Source organism: Thamnophis sirtalis, unplaced genomic scaffold, assembly GCF_051295495.1.
Source record: "Thamnophis sirtalis isolate CommonGarterSnake01/CBP01778 unplaced genomic scaffold, rThaSir2_p1.2 scaffold_10, whole genome shotgun sequence".
Classification (NCBI taxonomy): domain Eukaryota; kingdom Metazoa; phylum Chordata; class Lepidosauria; order Squamata; family Natricidae; genus Thamnophis; species Thamnophis sirtalis.
This window is the reverse complement of record NW_028261390.1, coordinates 25,483,802-25,495,995: the sequence shown is the minus strand read 5'-3', so window position 1 is coordinate 25,495,995 and position 12,194 is coordinate 25,483,802. Positions and strand designations below refer to the sequence as shown.

General features: G+C 38.8%; 1 protein-coding gene across 9 annotated transcripts in view; it reads right to left on the bottom strand.

Moving 5' to 3' along the window:
* Positions 1-633: 633 nt before the first annotated feature.
* TMEM154 (transmembrane protein 154) overlaps positions 634-12,194 on the bottom strand; it is a 28,486-nt gene continuing 16,925 nt past the window's right edge. For 4 of the 9 annotated variants that reach the window (XM_087724309.1, XM_087724301.1, XM_087724305.1 and 1 more), the window contains one exon: positions 634-2,102. In XM_087724309.1, coding sequence (XP_087580435.1) covers positions 2,057-2,102 — 46 coding nt within the window. In that variant the 3' untranslated portion in view covers positions 634-2,056. Of the gene's footprint in view, positions 2,103-4,163; positions 6,183-7,151; positions 8,180-12,194 lie in introns of those variants that run through there. The other 5 variants (XM_087724303.1, XM_087724306.1, XM_087724304.1 and 2 more) reach the window with 4 other exon arrangements.

Genomic DNA, 12,194 nt, shown 5'->3' with positions numbered 1-12,194 from the left:
ATGCCTACCCAGGTTTTGTGGCTTCCGGTGTTTTCTGCTGGGAATGTCTGTCTGTCTGTCTGTCTGTCTGTCTGTCTGTCTGTCTGTCTGTCTCTCTCTCTCCCCCTCATTTCTTTCTCCTTTTCCTCTCATTCTCTCCCTCCATCATTTTCTCATTTCTCTTTTTCTCCCCTTTTCTCTCTCTCTCATTTCTCTCTCCCCTTTCTCTCTCATTTGTTTTTCTCTTTTTCCTTTCTTTCATTCTCTCCCTCTTTCTTTTTTCTCCCCTTCTCTCTCTCTCTTTCTTTCCCCCCACTCTCCCCTTCTCTCTCTCATTTGTTTCTCTCTTTTTCTTCTCTCTCATTCTCTCCCTCTCTTTCACTTTTTCTCCCCCTTTCTCTCCCTCCTTCTCATTTCTGTTTTTTTCTCTTTTTCCTCTCCCTCTCTCTTTTTATAAAATGGGATCCATTCTAGGACTGCCTCAGTCCACCTGCCATTAGTTCTTCTTGCTATGTGACCAGCCCATTTCCATTTCATTTTTTTTTACTCTCTTGATGCTGTCATATACTTTCATTTGTTCTCTAATCCATGCGCAGGTCTTTCTATCTTCTCTTGTAATGCTGAGCATGTATTTCCATGGCTCCTTGCGCCACTTGCACCTTTTGTATCAATTGTGAAGCTAGTGTCCATGTTTCACTTGCATATAGCACATACTATATTAACATATGTATATTAATTATATGTTTTTATATTGCCTATATATATTACCTATATATTCGTTGGGCTTTATATATTTATTTGACAGTGTATGAGTTTAAAATAATCCCTGACTATTGTTAAAGAAATCAGTAATTTGCCGTTATTATAAAAGATCATTATAATAAAGATCTTTTAATGCTATATATTTTGACTGAATTACATTACTCTCATCATATCTAGTATTCTTATTCCCCCTGAAACTTAATATACATTTCCCAGACTCAGAGGTATGCAATTTCTTTAATGGTATAGAAATCAGATCTGATAAGGAAAAATGTCATTAACTAGACATATTCACTGAGGTGAAGGCCTTATATAATAGCAATCTTGAACTGTGACACATACAAAAGCAAAGTCTGAGGCCCTGCAGATCAGGATTAATTTTAACAAGTTAATAAGTTCATTCAGCAATTCTCAATATTTTCCATCATATGAACTACTACATGATAATTGAAATGGTACAGAAAGCTTCTATCCTGGGCCTTGTAACTCAGAATTCTTTAGCTGATGGAGTCCACAACCTTTTATTTATTTATATACCACCTTTATTATTTTTACAAATAACCAAAGATGGCAAATATATCCAAAACACCTTCTTCCTCCTATTTTCCCCTCAACAACAACCCTGTGAGGTAGGTTGGGCTAAGAGCTAGTGACTGGCCCAAAGCCACCCAGCTGGCTACCTTCCCTGCTACCTTTATTGGCTAAGGAACATGTAAGATGCCTCACTTTGAATCTGTTTTATCTATCTGATGTCTAAATATAAAATATAAATTCACTCCGTGACCCTTGAAGGAGAAATTAAAGCTGCAAGAAAGGTTAGGGCAGAATCTACAGACAAAAGAGAAAGGGCAAACCAAACCCCCAGGACCTTGGAGAGCAGCAAATAAATTGGGCTGACCGAGCTTTCTTCTGTTACAGCAATAATTTAATGCTTTCTTCCACGCAGTGAAGATTTATATTAGATAACAAGGACTTTATTTTGATTAACTCCAGTGCCTAAAGAGTCTAAACCAGGGGTGTCCAAACTTGGGAACTTTAAGACTTGTGTACTTCAACTCCCAGATGGCTGGCTGTGCAATTCTGGGAGTTGAAGTCCACAAGTCTTAAAGTTCCCAAGTTTGGACACCCCTGGTCTAAACTATTCATGAGCCTTTACTTCATTTTTCAGCCTCATGCTTTTAAAAGGAAAGGAATATGGAGATTCTGCTGAAGGGTCCTTTAGGTTCTTCATCCAGGAGGCTTCTGAGTATGAGGTTGAATCTTTTGTGTTATGCTGCAGTTTAAGGCCTTCAAAACATGATAGGTCCCTTCTGATTCAGAGGATGTCATAGTCCAAAGGCAGGGGAGATACTTCACATCTGCTGTTGAGGCAACAAAAGAGATTCTTCTAGCACCACTAGCAAATCTTTGGAAATGCTTCATTTAAACTTGCAAATGTGTTTAAGTTAGTTTTTCCTTACAAAACATCCAGAGCACTTTATACTGAGCACAAGTGTGCTGAAGAAAATCACTGTACATCTGTATAAAAGAATATTTTATTCTTATTTATATTACACATGTATGATTACAGTATAAAACATTGTATCAAAAAAAATCACAATGTAAGCTGTAAATAAAAAAATAATAACTGAATATACTACAGTTAACATGGTTTCTACAAATGTTACCAAATGTTGTTAAGCATGCTTCATTTACCTTGCCGAAGATATTGTTGAGTCATTTGTGTATATAAAAAATATATGAATATATGTACTGTATATATGTACTGTAAGATTTGGGGAGGGAATCAATGGTATAGTTTAATGGTTGACAGAAACAATTCAGTAATACCTTGCTGTCTTGGGATTTCTGTGACAGATATAGTTCACAGACTCTGTAAACTGTGGCTGATGCCCTTGTCATCTCTTAATCGACTACTACAGTTTACTCTTCATAAGGCTGCTCTTGAAGATGACCTAGAGTCTACAACTGGCTATCTGCCAGCTGATTTGTGCCAATTCATTTGAAAGCATTGTCTATGCTGTAGTGGTTAATTATTAAATCTTTTATAGCTTGAGTTGTCATTATTTTTGAAATGATTTGCAGTACACTGGTACCTTGATATTCAACTGCTTTGAAACTCATCAAATTTTGCATTTTGATGCAAAACTTTTGTCCCGATATTCAAATATGTTTTGTTCTCAACTCACAAGCTAGAACTTGTTGGTGTTGGCTGTCTTATGACTCATTACATTATTCCTTATGGGAAAAAAACGGTTTGGTATTCATTTTGAATACCAAACGGGTGCCGCAGGGCTCGGTTCTGTCCCCCCTGCTATTTAACATATACATGAAACCGCTGGGCGAGATCATTCGGAGGCACGGGATTAAGTACCATCAATATGCGGACGATACGCAGTTGTATCTGTCCGCCCCGTGCCAACTCAATGAAGCGGTGGACGTGATGAACCGGGGCCTTGAGGCTGTTAAAGACTGGATGAGAGCTAACAAACTGGTACTCAATCCGGAAAAGACCGAATGGCTGTTGTGTTTTCCTCCCAAAAATTTGGCTAACGTTCCATCAATCAGGCTGGGGGGGCAAAATTTATTCCCCTCAGATAGGGTCCGCAACTTGGGAGTCCTCCTGGATCCACAGCTGAGTTTTGACCACCACTTGTCGGCTGTGACCAGGGGGGCATTTGCCCAGGTTCGCCTGGTGAGCCAGTTGCGGCCCTACCTGAACCGGGAGGCTCTCACAACAGTCACTCGAGCCCTTGTGATCTCTAGGCTGGAATACTGCAATGTGCTCTACATGGGGCTGCCCTTGAAGAGCATCCGGCGACTTCAGCTAGTCCAGAACGCGGGCGCGCGAGTGATCATGGGCGCACCACGGTTCGCCCATATAACACCAATCCTCCGTGAGCTGCGCTGGCTACCTGTTGATCGTCGGGTGCACTTCAAGGTCTTACTTACCACCTATAAAGCGCTCCATGGTAGTGGATCTGACTATTTGAGAGACCGCCTCCTGCCAATTACCTCCCTGCGTCCCATCAGATCGCACAGAGTAGGCCTCCTCCGAATTCCATCCGCCAGCCAGTGCCGACTGGCGACTACGCGGAGGAGAGCCTTCTCAGTTGCAGCTCCGACATTATGGAACAACCTCCCCGTGGAGATCCGTACCCTCACCACAGTCCAGGCCTTCCGCACAGCCCTTAAGAACTGGCTATCCCGTCAGGCCTGGGGATAGGATTACTCTAACCCCGCCCGAATGTTGAGTGAATGTTGTGTTTTTATGATCAATTTTCTTTTAATCACGATTTTTTTTTTCTTTTTAAGTCTTGTCTTGCACTCCCTTTCCTTCATTGTTGTAAGCCGCCCTGAGTCCCCTCAGGGAAAAGGGCGGCATATAAATTTTCAATTAAAAAAAAAAAATTTTTTTTTTGTATACGTCGAGCCTCAAGGAACCAATTTATGATGGGTACCAAGGTACCACTCTATGCTGAATCTGTCCACACAACCTGAGAGATCATAAGTCCAAGCCATGGAGGATAGTCTACTAGGAGCTCTCCATTCATTCATTTATTACAATAGTTTGCTTCCCAAGGTCAAAATGATTCCCACTCTGCTAATATTTAGGAAATCTATTTAAAAATGTATTTTTCCACAAGGTCTTTGGCTAACAGCAATGATCATATTTTAATGTGTATTTTGAATTAATTATTGTTTTCACACTTTTATAATTATAAGCCACATAGAATCTTGTGTAAAAATGGATTATATATGGACTTGTATACATAAACATTTTGTCCCATTCTGTTACTATATATCTTCCTTCTCAAAGCTCAAGACAAGCAAAGTAAAATAAAATTATATTACTCTTATTACAACTTTATAGCATAGGCATGGTTTATTTTGATTATCCAAGTGAATAACATGTCATGGCTCAAAATATTAATCTAGGTATGAGTAGTTCAAATCCATTACTCCATCAACTGGGCCTTTCTAACCACTAGGCAGGAGTTTCATTCTGCCTTTCCTCTTTTAAAGTTGTTGGTCCTAGACTACATAAGACTACTAATAGCTCTGGTGCAAAGTGCAGAGCTCTTCCAAACATTGTTTCCCATTTGTAATATGATAGCAAAGAAAATGATTAAATGCATTGGAAGTAATCATTTTATTCATAATTAAATTTTAATTTCATTTAATTTAACTTTTGGCCTAACCTTGATCTATTCCTTTGTCTTGGACACAGGACTTTTTAAAATATGCCTATTGGCACATAAACCAAAGGTTGAATGTTGCCCTTGATTTTGCAAATGTTTTCTAGTCCTAGTGCCAGTACCCTTTTAGCGATCTCTTCAGGGATTTCTGAATTGTTTCCTGCGGGAATAATAGCAATTTTGCTGCTGCATTTTGAGCAATGTCATTCTGAGGGGAGGGATGTGTTGTGATAAATAAGAAACTCTCCTCTGGCAGGGATAGTCATTCATATTCAGACCCTCAACATAGCAACTAAGTAAGACCAAAATATAACTTGCGTCAAGTCTCACTTTTTAATTTAGGAATTTGGGGAAAGATCAGGTTAATTATACAAACTACACAATTAATCTACCCTATGTCTGTTCAAGGCTTTAATCTACTTAACCCAATATTGTTATACCCTGAATAGGAGAATAAATATTTGATTGACCTGATAGGCATGCTATCTATCTTGAATATAAGGATTCACTCTTCTTAAAAGTCATGTTTCCCCAGTTTGTTATCCTTTGGCTATTTAGGGTTGCAGCTATCAAAATTTCCATTCAACATAGTCAATCTATATTAGATGAATACAAGTTCATATTTAGGCATGTGAGGGGGAAGTGAACTAGAGAGTGTATCTCCAGGCTTTTATATATTGGCTTAGATGATCAGCAGTAACATGAAAGTGGATCCCAGGAATAAAATCAAGTCTATATTACATAACTATTTTTTTCTAATTTCTGATTCACCATGTTGTGTAGTGTTCCTAAGAGCCGAGGTGGCGCAGTGGTTAGAGTGCAGTACTGCAGGCCACTTCAGCTGACTACTATCTGCAGTTCAGTGGTTCAAATCTCACCGGCTCAAGGTTGACTCAGCCTTCCATCCTTCTGAGGTGGGTGAAATGAGGACCCAGACTGTGGGGGCAATATGCTGACTCTGTAAACCGCTTAGAGAGGGCTGAAAACCCTATGAAGCGGTATATAAGTCTAACTGCTATTGCTATTGCTATTCCTTAACTGTATTACATTATAAATAAAAAACTGAGTTAAATACATGAATTCACATAAGAATTTACATCTGTATGATAAAGCACCCATAAATTATAAGGAACATGGGCATTCTTATATTTATAGATTGCATTTGACATTTGCAATCATGACAGGTCCTTTCTTATTCAGAGGATGTCATAGTCCAAAGGCCAGGGAGATACTTCACATCTGCTGTTGAAGCAACGAAAGAGATTCTCCTATCATCACTAACAAACCTTTGGAAATGCTTCATTTAAACTTTTAAATATGTTTAAGTTAAACACCCAGAGCACTTCATACTGAGCAGAGATGTTGAGCAATATATTACAACGTAGCAAAAGTTGTCCTATGTCAGGAGCAAAAGATAAGTCCACACATGAAGGTCTAATTAAACTGATTTATTGCTACTCATGCCTATGCACAGGAATCTTCTCAACTAACTGTTAACACTTGCTTGGAGTTAGATAAGGGTCAACGGGAATTCAAGGAGGGGTTGGATTACTTAGTTTGGGATTCTAGGCTGATCCTCCTTTTAATGCCACACCCCTCCCACTCCCCCCACAGGTTCTACTACTCTTCTCCTACATCCTACCACTTCCTAGTATTTTAAAAGGGCAGAAGTTGACTTGTTTTATTTTGGTTTTGGCACGTATGTGTTTTCCTATCCAGATTGAAAGGACATTATGCCAGCTGAATTACCATGGACTGGGGTGACTCTATCACAGCATACTCCAATCATGGTGTAGTTCATATATATATATATATATATATATATATATATATATATATATATATATATATATATATATATATATATATATATATATATATATATATATATATATATATATATATATATATATATATATATCACACACATACACATACACATACACATACACATACACATACACATACACATACACATACACATACACATACACATACACATACACATACACATACACATACACATACACATACACATACACATACACATACACATACACATACACATACACATACACATACATACATACATACATACATATGCACATACACACACATACACACGCATACATATATACATAAAACCAAAAACTATTTTTTTAAAAAAAATCCTACTCTTAGAGAGACTGGACAGTGTGCCATTGGTGGCTTTTACATGCTGAGTAGATCCATAGCTGAAATTTGCACTAAAACCTTATGTCCTGTGAAGACTGTGATTATTAAGATAAAAGAGTTAGAAAACATACAGTCAAGAAACTAGACATAAGCTTTAGGAAACTGTAGAATCTTCCCAGATTAAATTAAAGCCATCTAATGATGAGCTGAGATGGTGAGTGGCGCAGTGGTTAGAGTGCAGTACTGCAGGCTACTTCAGCAGACTGCTAGCTGCAGTTCAGCAGTTCAGATCTCACTGGCTCAAGGTTGACTCAGCCTTCCATCATTGGGTAAAATGAAGACCCAGATTGTTGGGGACAGTATGCTGACTCTGTAAACCGCTTAGAGAGGGCTGCAAAAGCATTATGAAGTGGTATATAAATCTAAGTGCTATTGCTATTGCTAATGACAAATCTGTGCAATGACGCTATCCACAAAGATTTTTTTAAACAAATCCTCTGTAATTACCTCCTTATTCCAAATCTATTTGCTGCACTGAAATAACTGAAATGTTGTGAAACATTCTTTGTACAAACTTCATTTCTGCTGCCCTCAGCTGTACAAATCTCCATGAGGGATTGCCATCAGTAAAATCAATGCCAAGGATCATATTTCAGAACTGTGAAATTTGCTTTCCAGAGCAAGGAAATTCAGTATGAAGGGCACAGTACTATTGTATTTACAGGCGTTGCTGTAATAGACAATCTTACAAAATATATCATTTGTGTCGATAAAAAGAGCTGAGAGAACAAAGTGCTCTAGAGAAATACCTGGAAGAATATCATTCTCTACATATGCTTCCCCACTTTCACAGTGTTAAAAATTGATTTCAGGATTTCCATCTTTCAGAATTTTATCAATATATAAAACAAATCCATCAATGAAAAAAGAAACACTGGGCTCCACGACCAGGTGACAGGAAGATATTTCATATTCAGAGCATCTCGGAACTCAGCAACAATGTTACTTCTGCTTTTCTTCTTTTATTTCACATAATTTCTTCTTTATTTTAAGATTCACAGTCACTGTATAAAATTTTTAAAAGATTAAACTTCATCCCCAACATTTGAGGAAAGGTTTTTTTAAATTAATGCTCATTCTTCATTTCTTCTTTCTTTTGGCAAGTGCAGTTTCAATGTTTAACTAAGACTTTTATTTTCTTATTTTCAAGGCTATTTGTCATTAATTAAATATAAGCCAGGAATATATTTTAATATCAGTGTATAAATGTCTGAATTACACAGAATCTATTATCATACAGAATAACAGAATTCTGGATTTGCTGCAAGTAGTAGAATGGTTGTGAAATGTAACAAGAAATGATTTGTAATCTTCCAAGCTTGCACACAAACTGATCAAGGAAAGAAGCAATCTAGAACTAAGGAGAAATTTCCTGACAATTAGAACAATTAGTCAGTGGAACAGTTTGGCTCCAGAAGTTGTGGGTGCTCCAACACTGGAGGATTTTAAGATAATGTTGGATAATGATTTGTCTGAAGTGGTATAGGGTTTCCTGCCTAAGAAGGGGGTTGGACTAGAAGACCTCTAAGGTCCTTTCCAACTCTGTTATTCTGTTAAGATTCTTACAGACATTGAGTGAAGAGATCCCCTTGCCTATCTGTTTTCTCATAAACTCTTCATTTTTTTTCTCAACAAAAATATGTATAATATATTAATTATGGGCCACTCTGAAACCCATAACTGTCTAAAAGGAATCTATGGTTGTGATATAAAATTAATCATATTTCCTTCAATACTTCATTAGTTATACAGTATCTTCTGTCAGGTTCTGTACTGAAAAAAGATCCCCACATATCGGATGATCCCCTCTTGAATCTACTTCTTGTTTTTGTTTACAAAATACCTCCTCCTATTTCACCTACCCACCCAGGTATAATAGCTTATGGTGGTCTAACCATGTGCATATTTGTAATTATACATCTAAAATGTGTCCCAGGATCACAGAGCTAGAAGATATCAAGCAGAATATAGAAAAGAATATGCTGATCAAGAGAGAGATGAGGTTCAGTGATATGGCAAAAGGTTTTAACTTTCAGTTGTTATACAAAAAATACTTGCCTATCTCTTAAAGGAGCAAAACAAAGCAAACTGACCCTGAAACAATGGGCAACAAACTCTTATCTTTCTCATCTATGATGCTGGAAATTATATTTGCCATTTAAAAAAATATTACACATATTTTAAAATCTGTAGTAACTGCACGTAGATTGATTACTTGTACATATCTTAACCTTCATGTTCCATCTATAGCAGTGTTGGCAAACCTTTTTGGCACCGAGTGCCGAAATGGGAGTGTGTGCGCGGGGGGAGAAGCTCCCTGGCACGCATGCGTGGGAGCGCCAGAAACCGGAAGAGCAGTTCCCCTGGGCCAGTCACCTGGTCTTCCAGTTTCTGGCCCGCATGCATGTGTGAAAACCAGCTGTCAACCCCAAAGAGCAGCAGGCAACGGCTGGCATGCCTGGAAAGATGGCTCTTTGGGCCACTTCCAGCATGCATGCCATAGGTTTGCCATCAGGGATCTATAGAATACAAGACTTGACTTAGTTGCTCTGGACTGAACTCTTATGTAAATCTTTTGGTTAGTTCTAGAAATTGTGTTTAAAACATTGATTTTTAGAGAAAACTCAAATGATATTTTTACAGTTCACAGGAGATCACATTCTATGTTAATGTGGTATAATAGATAATTGGGATTTTTCCAACATTTTCGAAGTGATCGTGTTGTACATGATTTTCTTCTCCGCCTCTCACTAGCAATGCTAGCTATGTTTGGACTGCAAATGGGAGGTGGGATGAGTATACTTCCATGATTTCTGATATGCACTAGATTGTAGACCTCTCCACTAAAGCAAATGGTAAGAGATCTTCCTTCCCAGAGATTTTATTCAGTATTTTTTTTTGCCTCTCATGCTGCAGTTATCCCAGAGAAGCTTATTTTTCCTACATCATTTACTTTAGCAAAACATGGCAATTTCTGTGAATTAGAATCAAGTAATATGAGCTATAGTTGTGCCATCATTTACAATAAGGTAGAGCCATCTAGTGGTAACAGCCATTCTTCCTTTCTCTTTTCCTCTCTATTTATTTGGATGTTTTTAAATCAACAAGAGATGGTCAGGGAACATCATCCAATGTACTGTATTCTGCTGGACTTTCCACTTGAAAATGTAATCCAAATAAATTGGATTTATTTGCCTTCTCAATTACAATGGTATTTTAATAACCTCGAAAAGAGCTGTAGCACTGAGAGTTTAAGGGTTGAATTTGTAAAGGCCCATTCATTCTTGGACAGTGATAGCGAGGGGGGGAAATTAAAATCGTGTTTTAAATTATGTTTTCATATTACGCATATTATCTGTAGTATTATTATAAGTTGTATTAGGAAAAAAATTAAATTATCTCTATACCTTGCAGAATCGAGTGCAAGTTCATTTAACATGTTTACTACCATAGCAACCCAGAAAATCTCTGATCATCTTAGGTCTTCCTTCCCACAAAACTAATTTAGAAGTCCTCCCCCCAATTCTCAGGTTTAGAAGAAAGCATAGAAAGGAAGTAGAGGAAAAGAAAAATGCCCATTTCCCACGGGACTATGGACTTGGTTTTGTCCATGGAAAACTGCTCAGCTTCAGTTCAATCATTATAGAACTAAGAAACAGGCAGAAGTAGGACTGTGACCTGAATCTCTATGGCATTTCTGCTCAATCTCACAAGAGAAGAGTTTAAATCTCCATTGTTTTCTGAAGGAGCCAAAATAAATACAGGTAGTCCTCCACTTACGACCACAATTGAGTTCAAAATTTCTGTTGTTAAGTGAGACATTAGTTGAGTGAGCTTTTCTCCATTTTGTGCCTTTTATTGCCACAAAGGTGAATAACTGGAATAATTGGATGCTGCCCCCAAAGGACAGCTTAGACAGTCCATCCTTAACCTGGGGGGGGGGTGAAAATTTACGCCCCTCAGAGAGGGTCCATAATTTGGGGGTCCTCCTGGATTCACAGCTGAAACTGGAGCATCATCTATCAGCTGTGACCAGGGGGGCCTTTGCCCAGGTTCGCCTGGTGCACCAATTGCAACCCTACCTGGATCGGGAGGCCCTTCAGATAGTCACTCATGCCCTTGTGACCTCAAGACTGGATTACTATAACGTGCTCTACATGGGGCTACCTTTGAAAAGCGTTCGGAGACTGCAGTTAGTCCAGAATGCGGCCGCGTGAGCGATATTGGGTGCACCAAGATACACCCACATTACACCTGTCCTCCGCGAGTTGCACTGACTACCAATTGGTCTCCAGACGCAATTCAAGGTGTTGGTTATTACCTTTAAAGCCCTACATGATTTAGGGCCAGCATACCTTTGAGACCGCCTACTGCCACATACCTCCCAGTGGCCAGTAAGATCCCACAGATTGGGCCTCCTTCAGATGCCATTAGCCAGACAGTGTCGACTGGCGGGCCCCCAGAGGAGAGCCTTCTCTGTCGCTGCTCCGACTCTTTGGAATCAGCTACCCCCAGAGATCCGGACCATACCCATTCTCATGGCCTTCAGAAAAGGTGTAAAAACTTGGCTGTTCCAGCAGGCCTGGGGCTGTTGACCTTACTGTTGAGGTCCAGCCCCGATTAGAATGAATGTATGAGGTGTTGCTATTTTAAACCGGGTTTTTTTTGTTATGTGTTCGTTATGTGTCTTTTTTCCCCTCTTTTTTGTAAGCCGCCCGGAGTCCTTCGGGATTGGACGGCATATAAATGTGGTTAGTTAAATTAAATTAAATTAACTTCTGCTGAAAAGCTAGTAATCTGGTTGTTAAATGAATCTGGGTTCCCCATTGACTTTGCTTCTCAGCAGGTCAGAAAAAGGAATCACATGATTCTGGGATGCAGCAACAGTCATAAATATAAACTGGTTGCCAAGCATCTGGATTTTGATCCCATGATCATGGGCATGCTGCAAAGGTCATAGCTATGAAAAACTATCATATCAGTGATGAATTCCAGATCCCATTGCAACCGGTACGGTGC